This window comes from Dama dama, chromosome X (genome assembly GCF_033118175.1).
Source record: "Dama dama isolate Ldn47 chromosome X, ASM3311817v1, whole genome shotgun sequence".
In the NCBI taxonomy this organism is placed as follows: domain Eukaryota; kingdom Metazoa; phylum Chordata; class Mammalia; order Artiodactyla; family Cervidae; genus Dama; species Dama dama.
In genome coordinates, this window is record NC_083714.1 from 62,374,131 (window position 1) to 62,395,332 (window position 21,202).

The window sequence follows — 21,202 nt, forward strand, 5'->3', positions numbered from 1 at the left end:
TTTAACATGACCCTCTAACCACTTCTCTCCATTTTGCCCCTTTTCCCATTCCCAAGCAGAGTATCAGATGATTAGAAATTAGGCCTTACCCCTCCTTTAAGAAAGTGCCATGCTGCTAGTTTCTTGTGGTTTTGGAGGAAAAACAGCATTCTATTGGACTCCTCACCTCAGTAATGTCCTATAATGCCTATTTCTGTGAATGATATTTATGGGTCCCCATTTTCTAGGCTTATTGCCTTGGAAAGTTATGTAACCAGACACTGATCTGGTCATATCTGAGAGTTATATCTGAGAAGAGAAGTCATATCTGAAAGTTATAAAGTGTTGAATTTGTCCAAAATTGAGCTCTTATTCACAGGAGGAGAGCCTGGGACCATTTTTGCTAGGTTAGCTTTCTCCATTGCTGAGTCTGAGCACTTGGAATATTATAGTGTTGGCCTGCTGTGATTCAGTGCCTGTCCAGTGGCTTAACAGATGCTTAAGTAAGTCCACAATAGGTCTCTCAGATAATGAAACACTGGGATATGCACAAAAGGACGTGGTTTTAGGCATCAGCTATGGGGGGAGGGCATTTTATCATCAGCCCCTATTTCCACTTTTTCAATGCAGTCCAGTAAAATACAATATTTGAGAATCTTTATGCTTTGCCTTTTCCTACACCCCAAACCTGATGAAGTGCAAGTTTTCATCATCCTCCACGTGAGGCAAATCTGCTCCATTCAGTTGCAGGAAATATTCTTAGCAAACACTTACCCAGTGTGTTCAGCAGCAATCAGGCCATTGATGATGATGTAGAAGTTTATTAGAACATGAAGAGAAGAATTACCTACAAGTAATTCCGGAGTACTGGCTACCAGGAGCCAAATGCCTCATAGGCAGAAATTCATTGAATAGCATGCATTTATTATATGTTGGCTGCCAGAAGTTTAAGCACTCGAGCTCAGACTTGCTATTAAACCCTCCCTAGCATGCGAGCCACCCACCAGTTGCATGGCATGATGACACGACAGATAACCCGCCCTCCTTGGTAGCAATATGGATACGGGTAGTAACCTAGTAAAGGTTCACAGACGCGGCGACAGTAGCGGTTGCCTCGACGGCAGTAAATGCAACAGTAACCTCTCTCATCCAGCATGGAGTCAAATTCTATTCCATTTTCAGTCTGAAAGAAGAAGAAACCAGTGTTGGAGGGGAAGAAGTCCACCAAACAGGGGAGGAATATGAAACTATAGAAGTTGGGGCCTGGTGAGTAATTAAGTTCCTGAGCCTGATTTTGGAGATATATCAATGGACTAGATCAAGATTGATTTTAGTTTTCTTAATTTAAATTTTTTTAAAAAACTTAGTTTTATTGAAATAGAGTTGATTTACAATGCTGTGTTAATTTTTTTTCTGTACAGCAAAGTGATTCAATTATACATATATTTATATATATATATATATTCTTTTTCATATTCCTTTCCATTATCATTTATTGTGAAATAGTGACAAGAATGATTTTGAATGAGCCTTTTACGTATTCCAAGTTTCTTAAATACTTTTTTTTGTTAAAACAATGACCATTCTTCTTTCAGTGACTTTGATCTGAGAGGTAGTGAGGTTTGTGAAGGCTCTTTGTTTTTCCTCTAAACAAGAATAATGTGCACAGAACTCACATAGTCATTGATGGGGAGTTCTTCCTCACTTGCTGCTTGTCTGGCATGACGGGTCTTCTCCACCTTCACTTGAGGGACCACCCACTGCTCATTTTGTTCAATGCCTTTTTTTTCACTGGTAGGAAAGTGAAGGTCTTCACCATCCTCCTCAAAGTCTTGTAACTCTGAAACTAAGGTAATACGCACAAAGTTGTGATGCAGCCGCTTTGCTTGGGGGACTAGCATTTGGGGATAGAGATTTTAATTGTGTCTTCTCACTGTCCTCATTTAGGTATGCATGAACCACTTTTCCAGGGTTCTGTAGCTGACATTTTATGGAGGTCTTCCAAAAAGAATCTGACCATTCCTATGTCAGATTTGCTCATTTGGCATCAAACACTTACTGTTTTGCCTTATTAGTGTGTCAAATTAAAAATTGAGGGCAGGGGACTTTGGTGTCTCCCACAATGATTTTACTCATGGTTGGTGCTCAGTAAATATTTTTGGTTGCCTGATGTGATATAGTTTCCTCTGTCCTCCTTCCTCATCCCTTCTCTTTTCCGTGTTAAATATGTTTTATTAAACTTTGTATTTAGAAATTATCTTAGATTTATAGAAGAGTTGCTAAGGTGGTACAGAGTATCTGTATATCTTTTCACCCAATTTCCCCTAAGGTTAACATTTTATATAACCACAGTACAATGAGCAAAACTAAGAAATTAGCATTGGTACAATGTGTTGTTGTTGTTTAGTCACTAAGTTGTGTTTGACGCTTCGCAATCCCATGGACTGTAGCCCACCAGGCTCCTCTATCCATGGGATTTCCCAGGTAAGAATACTGGGGTGCGTTGCCATGCCCTTTTCCAGGGGATCTTTCTGACCCAGGGACTGAACCCACGTCTCCTGCATTGCAGGCATTGGCAGGCAGATTCTTTACCACTGAGCCACCAGGGAAACCCTTTATAGGTACAATAAAATTTACTAAACTACAAACTTTACTCAAATTTCATCATTATCTCCACTAACATCATTTAGGAGAAGGATGTTGAAGCAGAAGTTGTAGTGTCCAATCCAGGAAACCACAATTTTTTTTAAGGCCAAAGAGTACTAATAGATGCCCACATTGATTAGCTCCTTCTCTCTTGGGCAATATAGTAATCTATGCTGTCCAGAATGAGGGAGGCCAAATTCTATGCTAGTTAGGCAGAATGAGATGTCCAGGGACATTTGCCCTCTCTGTGGGCTGACTGGAAGTTGAGATCTGGAGTCTTTAACTCTGGACCTTTAGCATCCAATTGCTTTTATACTGATTCCTAAAATAGTCACAAAGAAATTGGTATTGCAGTGACCGTCCTTTCTTCTGAAGAGAATGCCACCATTTGACATAGAAAATCCTTCTTGAGACAATAGGGCATTATTTTGACTCTCCTCTCCTCCATTCTTGGGTTGGGCACACAGTGGTTTGAGCCATAGTTTGGTAGCCCAACTGCAATGAATATAGATGTACAAAGAGAGACAGGTTAGCTTTTAGCTATCACTGCTCACATTGGGGTGGCATTACCTTTGATGGGATATTTAATAGACTGTCAGCATTAATTTATCTGATTTATAACTTGGCTGTGAAAAATCTCCTCCTCACTGGCCGTCAGCATATACAGTTTCATTTAAGAAGATACAAGCTTATCATTTGTTTTCATAGAAATGTAGTCTCTGAATGCTGGTAACATTAACCCATTACTGACTTTGGAAAGCAGAAGATGAAGAGGAGGAGGAGGAGGAGGAGGGGGAAGCCATACCTGCTATTAGAGTAGGATTGATCCAATACATGGTCACATTATCACAAATCTCCAGAATTTTGGAATTTTTAAGAAAGTCTCGGTTTTCAATAGGTTTTTCTGCTGGGACCCAAATCACTGACTGTTCAAAGAAAGTTGTGGTAATTTCTTCATTCTGAGAGAAGAAAGTAGTTCAGGGTGGGGATAGGCAGAGACATTAATAAAGTGAGTGAGACATTATGGGATACTGGAAAACATATTTCAAGTCTGAATAATAATTACAGTCCCAGAGCTTCCTGTGAAGTAGCTCTGAGATGTGCATACAGTAGGTGCCCTTGAGAGAGTTAGCAACTTGTTCCACCTTCTCCCCTCTAACAGTAAGTCTGCTCACTGAAACAGCAGCTTTCTCTGCTCAATTTCTCTTAAAGTCAGGAAAGCTCTCCATCATTTTCTGGGTCTCTCACTGGGCCAAGTATGTTTTAATTTGGCCTTCTGGAACCCTGAATGATTTATATTTGTTTTCTTTTAAATGGATGTTGTGTGTGTATGCTCAGTCACTGAGTCGTGTCTAACTCTTTGTGACCACATGGACTGTAGCCCACCAGGCTCCTCTGTCATGGGATTCTTCAGGCAGGAATTCTGGAGTGGGTTGCCATGCCTTCCTCCAGGAGATCTTCCTGATCCAGGGACTGAACCTGTATGTCCTGTGTTGCTTGCATTGAAGGCAGATTCTTTTACCTGTTGACCCATGGGGGAACCCCTTGGATGTTGTGAGTGCCTGCCTTATTTTAGGCTTATGACTAGGATTGCAAGCTGAATTTTATCTCAAGCTGAAAAACACTCCTATAATCCAAATTGGTGAAATCATTTAAGTAGCACTAGGACCTAATATTTTGGTTTTCAAGATTGCCTGTTAATGGTATAGCTGTGGTACCAAAGATGTTTTTATATTTTGTTTGTTTGTTTCAAAGTCAAGTCTCTAACTTGTGACTACAATGCCCTTACTACTGTTTTACTCCTTTCATTCTAGATGCTTGGAGTTTGTCTGACAGAATGCTTTTTATTTAGGCAACCTTTTTTTTTTTATTGTCAAGAACACTACCTTCTTTTCTGTTTATCATGTTGGAAGTAATTGTCTTGTATACCTAGCTCTTTTTAAACATATTTTTTAAAAACTTACTTATTTGGCTGCATCAGGTCTTAGTTATGTCACACAAGATCTTTGATCTTCTTTGAGACATGCAAATTGTAAGTCACAACATGTGGGATCTAGTTCCCTGACCAGGGATCGAACTCAGGCCCCCTGCATTGGGAGTGTGCAGTCTTAGCCACAGCACCACCAGGGAAGTCTGGTATACTTATCTCTTAATCATTTGTCTCTTGGGCTTTGACACTTTACCCTGTAATCTTAATTAGACTTTTCCCTTTCTCTCTTGTTTCTTTCTAGTTTTATGGTTTCACTGTTTTTATTCTTTGAAATATGGCTATGTGTAATTTTTCTCCTAGTCATTTAAAACTCTTCATCTTAGCTCCTTTGCCCTGGGGTCTGTAAAGACTGGTATGCACTGAAAGGGACTGTATAGAATGAGGTTGGTACACTGACTAGCTTTGTTAGCAAAATCAGGGCTATTTATATACCTGCTCTGCATGTTTAACATGTAAAAACTATGGATGCAATGGTGAGGGAAGTACAGAATAAAGGATTTTTCTCATTCAGGACCACAAATTTGTCTCATAAAAACAATCTGTATCCTGAGTATAAAAATAGGATTTTCTTGAAGACAAAGCAATTTCACTATCATGAGATGAATGTTTACATTATTTAGACAATCTGGTGGATTGAAGAATAAATTATGGCCAAAATGAGACATTATGGGCCTTTGCCTTTAACTTTTCTGGGGGGCAGCACCACATGTAGAAACTTGGTTCCCTGACTAGGGATTGAACCCATGCCCCCTTCAGTGGAAGTGAGGAGTCTTAACCACTGGACTACCAGGGAAGTCCCTGCCTTTAACTTTTTCAGAAAAGAAATCTTGTCATATCAGTGTGGAATGTCACTGCTGGCTGGCCCAACTCAAAGGCTTACGTTATTTACTGTAGGAACCAGAGTCTGTAATTTCTCTGGACATAAGGAGACTAATAGCATGTCTGTGGGAGCCAGTAACAGCCATAAGACTTGGATAATGTAAAGTAAAAATGATCCCCACACCACCTCATCCCCTAAAATAATAAGAAAAGTAAAAGAAAAAGATAAATGGGTAGACGAGAATTAAGATGGAGAGTTGGGCAAGAGAAAAATGTAAAAGAACCTAGGAGAGAGAGAAGAAAAAGAAAAAGGTATTTATAGTAGAGTGGTCACTGTGCTATTGGCATAATTTCATTTTAGATTTGCCAGTTAAGTGCTAAGAAAACCAACCCAACCCATTTGTTTCTTCTGGCTATAGTCACAATACGTCCTTAGCTAAGGTCCCCCTCCTTCCTCCACTGACAGAAATATACCATAATTATTGTCAGAATATCATGGAAAAATGAAGAGTCTCCCGGGCTTTATTGATGGCTATATTTTATTTTATTTTATTTTTTTGATGGCTGTATTTTAAGCAATAATCCTCCATCTCCCACTAGGCCTACAAAGGCCACTAAGCTGTTGCACTGATGCCCTAGATTATCTTACCCTGACCTAGGAGTGTGCTTTCCGAGAATTTGTATTACACTGTACTTCTCACCTTCTTTGCTTTTTCTTCTCTTAGAGATATTAAGGATAGATCATTCCATTAGCAGTCCAGCATAAAATGGTGAGATGAATGAACTGAAATATTTTTTTAATTTTTACTTCACTCTGTATAATTGGCTCCAGTTTCATCCATCTCATTAGAACTGATTCAAATGAATTCTTTTTAATGGCTGAGTAATATTCCGTTGTGTATATGTACCATATTTATTTACCTGGCTGTGCTGGGTCTTAGTAGTGGCATGTGGAATCTTGTTGCTTGACCAAGGATGGAACTCAGGCCCCTTGAATTGGGAGCGTGCAGTCTTAGCCACTAGACCACCAGTGTTAGTAGCTCAGTTGTGTCCCTCTCTTTGCAACTCCAGGCAAGGATACTGGAGTGGGTTGCCATTTCCTACTCCAGGGGATCTTCCCGACCCAGGGATCGAACCTGAGTTTCCCACGTTGCAGGCAGATTCTTTACCATCTGAACCACCAGGGAAGTCCCTTAATTTTAATTTTTTTTTAAGTATAGTTGATTTGGGGCTTCCCTGGTGGCTTAATCATAAAGAACCCACCTTCCAATGCAGGAGACACAAGAGATGTGGGTTCAATCCCTGCGTCAGAAAGATCCTCTGGGGAAGGAAATGGCAACCCACTCCAGTATTTTTGCCTGGGAAATCCCATGGACAGAGTAGCCTGGCAGGGCTATAGTACATGTGGTCACAGAGAGTTGGACATGACTGAGCACACAAGCAATAGCAATATAGATGATTTACAATGTTGTGTTACTTTCAGGTGTACAGTAAAGTGATTCAGCTATATATTTATTACAAGATGTTGAGTATAGTTCTCTGTGCTATGCAATAGATCTTTGTCGGTTATCTATTTTATATATAGTAGTGTTGAACTGAAATCTTTATTTCTTATTTTAAACTTTTATATTTTGCATTGGGGTATAGTCGATTAACAATGCTGTAATAGTTTTAGGTAAACAGCGAAGGGATTCAGCCACATATATACATGTATCCATTCTCCCCCAAACTTCCTTCCCATCCAGGCTGCCATATAATAATCAGAAGAGTTCTATGTGCTATACAGTATGTCCTTGTTGGTTATCTATTTTGCATATAGTAGTGTTGAATTAAAATCTTTAGAATAGGTGATTGTCACAGTGTGACAAAAGCAGCAAGGATCCCAAATGGCTTTGGGGCTTTTGATTTGGCAGGATTGATTTTGTTCCTGTAGCTCACCACTCTTACCAGAAATCTTTGGTTTAGAAGCAAATGTACATAATGTTAATGGCTGCTATCCTTAAGTTACTTTTTAATTTTTATTGAAATATAGTTGATTTACAATGTTGTGTTAGTTTCAGGTGTACAGCAGTGATCAGCTATATATATATATATATATATATATATGAGTTATTTTAAGATATATGAGTATATACCCTTATGTTCATAGCAGCACTATTTACAATAGCCAAGACATGGAAGCGACCTAAATGTCCACTGACAGATGAATGGATGGAGAAGTTGTGGTACATATATAAAGTGGAATATTATTCAGTTATTAAAAATGAAATAATGCCATTTGCAGCAACATGGATGGACCTAGAGAATTTACTGAGTGAAGTAAATCAGAGAAAGAGAAATATCATGGCATCACTTATATGAGAAATCTAAAAAAATGATACAAATAAACTTATTTTCAAAATAGAAACAGATTCAGACTTAGAGAATGAACTTATGTTTACCAGGGGTCAAGGAACTGTTAGGGAGTTTGGGATTGCCATGTACACACTGCTATATTTAAAACAGAAAACCAACAAGGACTTACTCTATAGCACAAGGAACTCTGCTCAATATTCTGTAACAACCTAATTGGGAAAATAATTTGAAAAAGAATAGATATATGTGTGTGTGTGTGTGTGTGTATATACATATATGTATATAACTGAATCTCTTTGTTGTACACTTGAAATTATACAATACTGTTAATCAACTGTACTACAATATAAAATAAAAAGTTAAAAAAAACTAAAAAAAAAAGTACAATGTTGGACCTAAAAGTGTGAATTTTAGTTTTTGAAAGGTCTGAGTTCAAGATCCCAATTTACTCTTCTCTAATTGTGTAACACTGGGCAAGTTACTTTTTGGTTCACATCTGAAAATGGGGACAATAATAGTACTTGCCTATAGGATCATTGTGAGAATCAAATAAGAGTAAAGCATTTAGTACAAAGTCTGACACATAATTAGTCCCCAACAAATTATGGCTTTTACTATTACTATTATTCTTACATACCTCATCTATTTCTTCCTCTGGTTCAGAAAATTCAGGAATCACTTTAATCTGAGTTTTGATGAAGCATTTTTGAAGACCTACAAAGTAAATGCCAGTGTATCCCTATAAAACAGACAAAAAAATAAGAAAACTTCCTGAAATAGCCACAATTAATGGGTGTCATGATTTGTCATGGCCCCAGACTGACAAAATTTGAATTCAAAAGGAATGCTTTCTCTTATAAATTAAATGGAAGCTACAGGCTATTTTTAACTTGACTCAAGTGTTCTAATATTTTAAGTGGGAAGCCTTAGGGGGAAAACATCCAACTTACATTTTTAAAGTCATGTACTTCCAATGTTTCATCAGTGCCATTTCCACTTCTGAATATTTCAGTTCTGGTAATGGGATCAATTTCCATGTAAATCTTCTTCTTCTCTCCATTGCTGTAGAAAGTGTGCTCCATGTCATATGTCTGGGAGAACAAAGCAAAACAAGCTGCAAGATACTCAGTATGACCTTCAATGCAGGTAGACGTAAGAAACTTGGGTTTGATCCCTGGGTCAGGAAGATCCCCTGGAGGAGTGAATGGCTACCCACTCCAGAATTCTTGCCTGGAGAATCCCATGGACAGAGGAACCTGGCAGGCTGCAGTCCACAAGGTCACAAGGAATCGGACACAACTGAAGCAACTTAGCACACACACACAGATGTCCATTCATGGTGGTGGTGGTTTAGTAGCTAAGTTGTGTCCGACTCTTGCAATCCCATGGACTGTAGCCTGCCAGTCTCCTCTGTCAATGGGATTCTCCAGGCAAGAATACTGGAGTGGCGATCTGGTTCTCGGGGCTGGTGCACTGGGATGACCCAGAGGGATGGGATAGAGAGGGAGGTGGGAGGGGGGTTCAGGACGGGGAACACATGTAAATCCATGGCTGATTCATGTCAATGTATGGCAAAAACCACTACAATATTCTAAAGTAATTAGCCTCCAACTAATAAAAATAAATGAAAAAAAAAAAAATACTGGCGTGGGTGCCCATTTCTTCTTCCAGGGGATCTTCCCCATCCAGGGATCGTTTCCTGCATTGCAGGCAGATTCTTTACCACTGAGCCACTAAGGAAGCATGTTCATTCATAAGATACTTTAATTGGGTAATATCTGGGGCACCTTTTTTTTCCAGAGCGTTTGTAGAGAGGTGCCATCTCAGCAGCTTGCTGTTGGGAATTCTCTGAGACTTGAGACTAAAGTTAGGTGTTTTTCGGCACTAGAGCTGATATGGGGATCCCTTCAGAGTTAGTATTTTGTATTCAAGCCAAGTTGTTGAACTAATTACTAAGAATTCCAACAGTTTTTCTTGGCACCCTTGACTAAATAGCAAATGATATTTTGCGAATCAGTCTGTAAGGTGCTTTTCCCTTATGGTAAGAAGAGGAACCACCAAAAACCTCTACTGCTTCTTTAAACTGCCACTTCCCTTTCTAAGTACTCAAGGGTCACCCACTTTCTTCCTGTGAAATTCAGTAGCGCTAAGAGATTTGAACAGATTTAGAATGCTTAGGTATTGCTCTTTATCTCCTTATCTATCCAGAGATTTAATATTGCCTCAACAGTCTTGGATATGTCCTCTTTAAACACTGAAGACCATTGTCTTTGGCGAGTATCAAGTAAAAATCTTACCCTGACCTCAACTGCTTCCTTTTGCCCTTTAAACTCCAGGAAATATTTACTGCCTTCCCCTAACCTTCTCTGTTACGGGCTAACAAAATCTATTCAGTTTATTCCTGAGTTCTCTTTTCCAAACTCGACTCAGCTGACTTTAAGTCTTCAGGTTCTCCTGCATATAGAATTTAATAACCATGAATTGTAATATGCACTATGTAATATGGTATCTTCCAAGAAGAGCACCTTGGCAAAGCTAAATATCAGGTTACTCCTGAATGGTTGAAACAAAACCCCAGACTCTCTGCTAACCTCTAAAAGAGACCATTCTCTTTCTAAGGACCAAAAGGCCCAGGCCCATAGAGTATCCCAGTCTATTAACATGCCCATTGCTTATAACTGAGGACATGTTTATGTTGTTGTTTAATTTGTATGTCGTGTCTGACTCTGTGCGAACCTGTGGACTGTAGCCTGCCAGGCTCCTCTGTCCGTGGAATTCTCTAAGCACGAATCCTGGAGTAGGTTGCCGTTTCCTTTTCCAGGGGATCTTCCCGACCCTGGGATCAAACCTGGGTCTCCTGCATTGCGGGCTGATTCTTTACCGCTGAGCCACCAGGGAAGCCAGCTGTGCTTACAGCTAGAAGCATAAGAAAAACCTGAAGGAATTTGCTATCACAAACCAGGCCAGCCCTGATGGTGCCATGTGGAAGTCTATCTTATCCCTGTTGTTAGGAGGCCTTTTGCTATCATGTTTCTTCATATTCATCTTTCCTTATGAAAAGCATTTGGTAAACTGAAAGCCTGAAAAAGCAAGTCATCCACACAGCCAACATTGCTTTCTAATGATTCTATTCCCAGCTGCAGTCTTTTAGAGCTTGCACTGGGTTGGGTTGTTTTTTAATGTCTGCCAGTGTCTGTGACTGAATGTTAGATTAACGTGGTCAAATTTTCCCCACCTCAAGTAGAAAAACAAGTTGGAAGGGTTTGTAGAAGCACTGTTACCTCAAGTGTGAAAAGTTGATTTAGTCACTGAATAGGAAAGCAAGAGACAATGATATTTACCTCTTTGCTGCCCTACAGTAACTTGGACATGGTCAGAGCTGAAATATTTGTTGAATACATTTTTCCCACCAATGGCAAATTCTTGTCTTCCTAAAGACATTTGGCATTTGAGCATTGGCAAGGTCTTTTAAGAGACAACATTTTAAAAGGGGAAGGAAAACACTATTTAGAACTTTCTAGCAACTGCAGAGTTAACACAGTGAGTCTGACTTGGTTTGTGACAGGTAGCAAATTCCTTTAGACTTGTTATTTGCTTCTAGTTATAAATTTGTTCTGAGTTGCAGCTCTGCAGCCAGCCCGAGAAACTTCTACCTTATGGCAACAAATTGAGCTCTCAGTGGGCCTGACCTAAGTAGAGGAGAGAGGCATCTAATGCAGATTCAGCCTTGTCAGATCTCCCAACAGGGGGGAATTTCTTTAGAAATATTATCCATTGCTGAGACAAATGTCGACACCACCAGTCAGTGGGGGTGGGGTGGGGTGTTTGTTTCAACAGTAGCACAACTGATGGATTATTGCACGGAAAAATGAGGTTAGAGACCAGGGGATGTTGGAACGCTGCCTACCTGGGCAAAAGAGAAAATACAGGCTGCATTTTCAATCATTGGGAGAAGACTATGGAACCATACTGGTGACATTTAGGATTTCAGTGTACTTCTGTGGAATGAATTTTCCTGCACTGTTGGCAATGCATTTCACTTGGACACCTTGCTAGATGAAAACTATTGGAAACTGCCAAGCTCAGCAGATCTTGATTATTTTCAGCATTCTTTCAAAGAGTTTTGTTGTTATTGTTGTTGGGGGAGGAGGCGTCCATTCTGATTGTAATTATTAACCAGCATGTTGCCTTTTTGTTAATAATGATAGTGGGATCAGAATGACTTCATTTATATGTGAATTCTGGGTGGGAGGTTGGGGCTATATATTCACTCAGATGGAATTCCATTATCAAAGGTGTCCTTTTGGAACAAACTTTGTCTAGGCAGATGATGCTGGTGGCCCACTTTGGACTGCTTAGGGATGAGTTTAAGCAAATCCAGACATACTGTCTCGTCCGAGTCCCCATGGAGCATATTGCTTAACTGGCCCATATGAAGACTGAGCTCATGCCTTTGGCTTTAGAAGTACTTTTCTTTCTACTAAGCTCACTGGCTAAGGGGCTAAGGGTCTTTCTGGAGATGAAGGAATAAATGATTTTGTCCACTCTGGGTGTAAACTAAAGCAGAGACAGGATGACTTGTCTGAGAGAAATGTGAGTGGGCTCCTCGTAGCTCATTTCAGACTGCCTCCAAGTCAGCTTTATTCCAAGAAGGACAGAGCAGGGTCAGAATATGATAAGAACACTTCTGCCAAACTGGCAAATTAGGGCAAGTTAATCTTTGGTGCTTCTAGCTTCCCTTTTCTGTACTTTATATCCTGTTCCTTTTGCGCCTTTCTAGCCCTTCCTCCTCTTCCCATCTCCCTCTATTCCTCTGTCTCCTGTCTAGACATCTAAGAATTTCGTGTTTTTTTTGACACCTTTTATCAAATAAATCGATCTGGCAAATGATCTCACACCAAGATATTAGTGATGGGCATTTAAAAAATTGAGTTTGATACTTAACTCAAAGGAAATAATTATTACTAGTGGATTTTAAACACAATGGCAATAAGAGTAAGAGATATTTTAAGGGCATCTTTCCTGCACCACTCAGATGGGCTCCAGCTTCATCCACAGGTAAGGCTGATCTCAAATATCAAGGACCAGAACACTGGAGTGGGACAGGTAAACCAGTGGGATGGGATATGACTCAGAAATAAAGTGAGATAGATATGTGGTGAAGTCCAAGGAGTGAGGGATATAAGAGGAGTGCACTGATAAAACATGGAGAAAACACAGACTCATTTCTCTTCCTTGCCCAGGAATTCTTTCCTCAGTCTGGTTAAATCCTCCACTCAGGCAGCAAATGAGCCCTAACAACCCCCTTTCACAGTTTGCTGTGTTTTCTGGCCTCCATTTGTGACAATCTCTGAGATCAGGGAAAAAAAAAAAAAGCTTTTTATAAAGAGTGAAGCTGCCTGAGACCTCAGTGTGATGGATCTGTTTGGGGGCAAGTAGCTTTAGTTTGTCCTGAACAAGTATCTGAGCACATTTGGCTTAGGTTTGTTTTTTGAAGCCTGTGATTAATCTAGCTGTTCTCTCCACCGTCCTTCTTCACTGTCTGTTTATGAGGTACACCCTCCAAAGGTGAAATACATGCTCAGAATAGCTGGCTAGCAGGTGTTAGGCTGGAAGGAAGGGAAGGGAATGCATTGTGGCATATTGTTACCGAACTAGCCTGTGGGAATTAAAGGGCCTCTGGGTATTTCCTTAACTAACACAGAGCAGACACATTGTTTCTTATGCAAAGTTGGACTTCTGCATCTTCCATCACCAGTTTTCACCCTTGAAAAAAAACTGGCAAGGCAGCACAGACATTCCTCTTTTTCAAAAAGAAAAAAACAAAACAAAACAAAACACCCCATTTCTTTCATCTAGAGATTCAAGCTGACTTGAAAGTTTTTCCTACCCACTACCCTTACCACTCCTTATTCTTAAATGCAGCTGAAGAATAGTGGAAAAAAATCTCTAGACCAGTTTCTAGTCCTAGCCTCAACTCTGCCACTTACAAGCTGTGTGACTTTGGACAAGTCACCAAATGTCTCTGGAGGTTTGGGTCCCATCTTTATCTCCCACCCCTTGCCAGATGCAATGTTGAATAGTTGACAAAATTAATTGTCTTTTTTAACTGAAGTATAGTTGATTTTATCCTCTAGAGTAGGAAATGGCAACTTGCTCCATTATTCTTGCCTGGAAAATTCCATGGACAGAGGAGTCTGGTGAGCTACAATCCATGGGGTCACAAAGAGTCGAACATGAACGACTGAGCCACCGACTGATAGACTGGTAGCTACAACTAACAATGTTGTGTTAGTTTCAGGAAAGTGATTCAGCTGTTTAGATTCTTTTCCATCATAGGTTATTACAAGATATAGAATATATATACACAAGATATAGAATATATAGAATATATCCCTGTGCATACAGTAGGTTCTTGTTAATCTATTTTATATACAGTAGTTTGGCAAAATCAATTCTTTTCAGATTTGGTAGACAGCGATCAAGCTGAACCATTGAACTACTACTACTTGTTGATTCCTGAGCTACTTCCTAACAGTAGCCTCAGCCCCTCTCTTAGCCACTAAAGGACAGCTCCCTTTGAAGACCTAGGGTTTTTCTGGCTGGTACCATGTGATTTGCCAGCAATGCTGCCTTAGGAGAATAATGAGACTGAATACAAATGTGTTCCTAGTAGCCAGAGCCCTAACCTACGTGATTGATGCAGACCCTCAACAACATAGAGTAAGAGCTGACCCAAGACAGTTTCTAGACAAGGGTGGACTTCACTTTTGCATGGTTTGGGAGGAAAATAAAATTTTAAAATGCTGACATGGCACCATCTGGTAAAGTTCAGTATCCCTGCTAAAGAGACTCCAGCTACAGCTTTCACTTGAGAGGATGAAATGCTTCTCCAGACCCACATTTCACCCACCAAACTGTGGAAAACCCAGGGAACTCAGGGAAGAAAGTTGTATCCCCCGTGTGCCTAGAAGGGGGGTGAAGAAAGTTGGCCCCTGGCCAATACTAGTATTAGAGAAATAGGCACAGAAAAGCCAGATCCTGACTTATCAGGAAACTGCTTTTTCTGAGCAAGGGATTTTCAGGCTAGAATGCTGTTGGGTTTGCAGCCCTGAGTGAAACTCTTTGAATTGTCATCTGCAGTTGAAGTGAGGGGGAGGGCAGACAGATGCCCACCTATTCCAACCCTTCTCATTTCATCCTGTTTGTATGCAGGAGCTGAGGGAACCCCCAGGAATCTGTGGATTGCCATGTGGGCCTTAGGACTTAGGCTTTCTAAATAGCCCTAAAGTCACCAGGCAGTTTCTATATATGGCAGGAAGGCCAGCCTTTCATTTATTTATTATTCTTCTGCCTCATTCTACAAAGGATTTGAGGGAGGATAGGCTACAAGGTCTGTGCTATATATATCAACCTTTTGGTTAAAAGCTGGGACTTTTCTGCCTTGTTTTCTCCATATTGAATGAATTAGCTGGAGAGTTGATTTCTCCTTGTTTCAAGTTCAATGTGTAATACAGGAAGCCTTAAGCAAGAATGTTTCTCTAGGGAATCTGCTTCAAAGATGGCTGGGCAGTCACTGCATTGAAGTGGAGCCTTGTGATGTCCTCTTGAAATCTCTGGGACTGAATAGGTACCTTCTGCTCGGTTTAAGAAAGCTGAATATATAACTCAATTGACCGGCTTTCATTCAGCTCAAGTGGCTTCTATATGTGACTGTGGGTTGGGGATCTGTAGCCTGTAAGGGAGTGCAACAGTTCTCTCAAAGTTAGTCTTCCTTGTTTCACTTTATTTTCATCCCTTCCTCTCTCTATGTTATGTGTGCATGTTCTTATGCCTGAGGTGTGTGGTGAGGAGTCCATCATAGCTTACTTCCCATTTCAGATAAAAAATCTGGATCTTTTGTCCACATCAAAGTGGGAGATAATGGGAGGAGGAGGGGCAAACTTACTGGCACAGAAATGTCAACACCAGATGTGGAATGTTAAATACTTTATTATAAGCAAATGTCAAAAAGCAAAATCAAAAGGAGGTGTGGTTGGAGGCTAGAGGAGCAAACGTTAAAAACTTGGAGGGAGTCCTGGGATGCCAAACACATCACTGTCATCCATGAGCACAACAGCATCACCAGTTCTCGCCACCAAGAGCCCTACAGTCTCCATAGGTCCCACAGTCTTATAAAGGAAAGTCCAGAAGAGCCTGGGTTTTCATCTGCTAACTGCTGTTTCTTGCCAGGCCATACTCTTAAGGGGAGACTCCTTAATTTGTGCAAGATGCCTGGATCATTTTCCTCTGCAAATCTTCTTCCAAGACTAATCTGATTTCTCTTCACTTCCCAGCATTCGTTAAGTACTCTCCAAGGCAACCTCACTGGCAGCCCTAGCCATTGGAAATCTAGATGTTCCCTGGGGCTTTTTGTTTGGGAATTGAAGGTAGTGGACTTAGTGGAACATCCACATCTCCAACTGGTTCCTTGGTTTGCAGTAGACCTAACCTGGTCTTCTGGGGTAAGGCCTGGACTTCAATATCAAAGGCAATAAATCACAACTCCCCATTGAAATGGAGAACAAACAACCTTTGTTCACGGTAGAACAAGTTACCCCAGGAGACACCTATTTATTATCTTTTACCAGATTGCTTTATGTTCATTTCTGAGAATCCCTTTGCTAAAAAGTTACATATTCAAATGGATTACTTCTTGAGAGATTTGGTTCTTGATAAACTTTATTTGGTAACACACCCCACCTCTTCTGTGCCCACAATGACAAGGTTTGACCTTTAGTTTGAGGAAATCACAGGATTGCATTAAAAAGCGAACTGGAGTGAGAAGCAAAGATGATATAATACAAAAGCAGAGGTGACCATGGGCTCTGTTAGTGAGCTTGACACCTTGTTAGATGAAAGCAAGGTCCCTACCTAGTCATTTATAATTACACTGAGACAAATAGCACTGTAAGTTTAGGAAAATACAAACTTTTTCAGAATAAGATTTGCAATTAAAATGGCTACAGTAAAACCAGAAAAGTCATATAGCCCCATATTTAGGCAGATACATATTGGTGGCCAAAAGGGCTAGTGACTGATTACATCCTGTTAAGTACATTATGGTCATAAAGGACGAATGGTTTATTCTCCTCTCGTGCTCATGCTCAGTCACTTTATTCGTGTCCAACTCTTTGAGACCCTAGGAACATAGCCCACAAGGCTCCTCTGCCCACGGGATCCTTTAGGCAAGAATGCTGGAGTGGGTTGCCATGCCCTCCTCCAGGGGATCTTCCCAACCTGGGGACTGAAACTGTATCTCCTGCATCTCTGGCATTGCAGCTGGATTCTTTACCTCTGAGCCTCCAGGGAAGCCCAATTCTCCTCTAGCCCATCTGTAATTGTCAAGAGGACCCAAGATTCAATTTGTGGGACAGCGTGTCACCTTGGGAATGAGTTATGTAATAGCAAAATTGGATCAGAATATATCTTGGCACTCTTATTTATTTACTGTTTCTTTCCTGATCTCAATTACTTTGCCGACTTTGCTAGTCCCAATGTTAGATGGCTTCTCTAGAAAAACACGTGAACAGAAAGTAGTTGAGAAGCAGAGAACAGTGAGAATGATAAGAGAAAGGGCTAACTATATGCAATGGTTGGTGCAAAAAATCCTTTCTGGAACAAGGTATTAAAAAAACAAACAAAGAAAGAAAGTTCACTATTCTCTCTCCTGCTTAAACTTGATAAGGTAGCCCTGGGACTAAATGAAAGTCAGTATGGCAACAGAGGTGAAGAACCCAAAGGTTGCTATGTCTTACTTCTCTCTCTTTTTTTTTTTAAGACACTTGTCCAGTCAACTTTTGGCTCAGCTGGTAAACAATCCACCTGTAATGTGGGAGACCTGAGTTCAATCCATGGGTTGGGAAGATTCCCTGGAGAAGGGAAAGGCTACCTATTCCAGAATTTTGGCCTGGAGAATTACATGGAATGTATAATCAGTGGAATCGCAAAGAGTCGGACACAACTGAACGACTTTCACTTTCACTTTTCACTTTCCAATTGACTTTCTATTTTTTATACCCCCAGTGTCCTTCCTTATTAATCCATGTTATTTCCTCTTTGCTCCTACCACTCCTTTGGCTCCTAATGGTTCATGCTCAGTCACTTCAGTTGTGTCCGACTCTCTGTGACCCCATGGACTGTAGTCCACCAGGCTCCTCTGTTCATGGGATTTTTCAGACAAGAATACTGGAGTGGGTTGCTGTGCCCTCCTCCAGGGGATCTTCCTGACCCAGGGATCAAACCTGCGCCTTCTGTGTCTCCTGCATTGCAGGTGGATTCTTTATTGCTGAGTCACTGGGGAAGCCCCCTAATGGTTCATAACAACCCATTATTTTCTTCTCCCCTTCCCCATTATTTCATCCTGCCTCCTGGATGTGTGCCTTTCCCTTCCTATGTCTGCTAACAAATAATTAACAACAGTGGTAACAACAGTAACATTCCACATCCTGAAAGAAAAAATGTGATAAAGCCAGAAAACCATCTTCACACTTAACAGCTTGTAAATTCATTAATTCTCTTTCAAATGGAAATTGTTGGCATGAAGGGGCTATGATTTTTTTTTGAGTCACAGCTAAACTTGCTCATTGTGTATGAGCCCAGGGGTGACAATAACACTAAGGTACACTAATATCAACAACAATGGTCTGCTAAGCATCACTAAATAACCCTAATATCAGAAGCATTCTGAGACATCTGTGATTAATGACTTGGTGTCACTTTTCCACCTTGTGGCATTAGTATCTCACTGGGACAGCAACAACTGTGGCTAAACCCTAACATAACACTAACCTGTGGTGAGAAGCCGAAAAGCTCTAGTTGTTTTTTTTTTTTTTTTTTTGAGTCACAAATAAATGTGAACTCAGGTATGAGAATTTGCTGCCTGTCCTCACAGCAGATGCATTAAGTCAGAAACGTAATCCTTGAAAATCCTTTGCTGCCATTTCTGGTGGTTTCTTCTTATGTGGTAGCATAATTACTTTTCCATCAGTTTCTGCCCAGATAATTGAAAGAAAGATGAAAACTGTTTTTTCTTACAGTAAGAATTTTTCTTCTAGGAGGAACTTTAACTCCTTAAAACCAAGCATTAAAAAAGAATGGATAATTCTACATCTTATCATTACTAACTGAAATACAGAAAAAACTTTGTTTTCCATTGCCAAAATAATTAGGCAAAAAAAGAGAGAACCGAAATTTTGGTTCGGTTTTTCATATCACCAAAAAATAAATGCAAAACAAACTTAGTGAGTTTCATTTTCAGAGTAATATATATGTCAACCACTAATTAAATTTAATAAACTCAAAACAGAAACTTTGGATAATAGTGTGCATTTACTTACTTTTTTGGGTGTCTCTGGCCAGAAGTGCTTACTCCCCCAAAACAGGACAATTAGAGTTAAGGCGAGGATACCAAATACCAATCCACAAATCTTAAGTAATTTGCATATCTTCTTGGATTTAAAAGCTTCTGCCTAAGCAAAATACAAACAGAACAAAACAATAAATAATAGCCCTTAAAAATGCAAGCCATAATTCAAAGTCACTTTTAAGTTCACTTTTTAATGTTCACATAGCAATTCAATATCTCTGTAAAGCCATGCTTTTGCTCAAAAGGGAAAAAAATATGAATCAACTTACATTTAGAATGTGACAGTCCTCACAGTTCTCTGGAGGATTCTTTGCCATGGTCTCTCAGAACACAGCACTCTTCCCCTGCTTTGAGAGGACTGAGAGACCACTGCTGAGGTGGAGTTGCAAGTGAGTCGACTAACAGATGCCAGAGGAGAAGCTGAATTTATATGGCTCAAATATGTCATACCAGAGCCTGAAGGAGCCCAGGGGGCTCCTGTGCTGCGATTTGTTGCACCGATATACCCATATATGTATATAACTTCTGTGCACAGAATTCCATCCAGAATGGCAAAGACAGAAGGTTATAATGAAAACTATTGTCCTGGGGATTGGTTTGGAAGGGGACCAAGCCTAGGACACTTTGAAATGATTTTTCACTATGAACTTAAAATATCAGTGGCAATGCATGCTGCATACTCCAGAAATAAGCAAACAAAACAAAGAAAGGAATGGAGACCTAATTTCAATTCCATTTGATCTAACAAATATTTATTGCAAGGATATTAAATGTCAAGCACTGTGCTTAGTGTAGGAAATTCAGAAATGAATAAGATAGTGCCTTCTTCTCTATATTAAAGCTCTTTGAAGACTAAGATCAATATGTGGTCAACAAATTATAATTAAAAACAAGATTTAAATGGTTAATTACAAGTTTTCTCTGTCTCTCTCTTCATTCTGTCTCTCTGATTATTTTCTTTTCCTACATTCTCTTCCTCAGTCTGTTCCTTAATGTTGATATTCCTTATGATTCTATCATTGATGATCTTCTCACTCTATATATACCCTTCTTAGATGATCTCATCCACTTCTACAGTTTAAAATATAACTTACATACCAATGATTTCTAAATGTATACTTATAACTCCAATCTGTCTTTTGAATTTCAAAGTCATTTGACTATCTCTACCTCAACGGACCTCAAGAATCTCAAAATACAACATGTCCCACATCAAAATCTTCTTTCAACACCACTTTCTTCCAACCTACTTTTCTCCTGATATTGTTAATCTTAGTTGGTGGCTGTGTTAGTTTGCTAGAGCTGGCATAATAAAGTACCACAGACTGCATGGCTTAGACAACAGAAATTTATATTTCTACAGCTCTGAAGGCTAGAAGTCCAAGATCAGGGCCTCAGCAAAGTTGATTTCCTCTGAAACCTCCTCCTTGACTTGTAGATGGCCTTCATGTTCACATGGTACTCCGTTTCTAAGCATATATATGTCCTATTTTCCTCTTCTTATAAAGACACCAGTCATATTGGATTAGGCCATGCAACTTCATTTTTCCTTAATTACTTCTTTAAAGGTCCTGTCTCCAAATGCAATCACATTACAAAATAATGGATATTAGGGCTTTAACATATGAATTTGGATGGTGGAGGGGGCACAATTTAGTTTATAACACTGGAACCACTACTCACTCAGGCTCTAAAGCCAAAAATCTATGGTTTGTCCTGACTTCCCTCTCTGTCACATTCCTTTATCCAATCAGTGACTAAGTATTTCTTATTCTAAATTCTTAAATCTTTCAAGGCCATTCTTTTCTCCCTATATTGACTTCTAAAGCCTTAGTTTAGGTTGTCCTCTTCTCTGATGAATCTCAAATCCATATCTCTTACCCAATCTGCTTAGGGCTCCAGACTCATGTGTCCATCTAACCTGCTAGACATTCCCACTTGGATATCTCAGAGGTGCCCCAAATACTACAAGTCCTCTGCTGTGTCATGCTTAGTCACTCAGTCAT

At 39.9% G+C, this 21,202-nt stretch overlaps 1 protein-coding gene across 1 annotated transcript; it reads right to left on the reverse strand.

Annotated features, from left to right (window-relative positions):
• Window positions 1-925: 925 nt before the first annotated feature.
• On the reverse strand, window positions 926-19,585 carry TNMD (tenomodulin). The gene is made up of 7 exons (XM_061136965.1): window positions 19,466-19,585; window positions 19,168-19,299; window positions 8,740-8,880; window positions 8,427-8,528; window positions 3,431-3,584; window positions 1,656-1,825; window positions 926-1,162 (listed from the first exon to the last, which is right to left on the reverse strand). The coding sequence occupies exons 1-7, from the start codon at window positions 19,511-19,513 to the stop codon at window positions 953-955; spliced, it is 957 nt and encodes a 318-aa protein (XP_060992948.1). The 5' UTR covers window positions 19,514-19,585; the 3' UTR covers window positions 926-952.
• Between the last annotated feature and the right edge of the window lie 1,617 nt (window positions 19,586-21,202).

Bases quoted from the DNA above. Each gene is read 5' to 3' on its own strand.
- TNMD (XM_061136965.1), bottom strand. From the start codon at position 19,513: ATGGCAAAGAATCCTCCAGAGAACTGTGAGGACTGTCACATTCTAAAT. The intron at 3,585-8,426 runs GTATGTAAGAAT...TTCTTCTCTCAG, and splicing joins CAGAGGAAGAAATAGATGAG to AATGAAGAAATTACCACAAC. The intron at 1,826-3,430 runs GTATGGCTTCCC...GTATTACCTTAG, and splicing joins CAATCCTACTCTAATAGCAG to TTTCAGAGTTACAAGACTTT.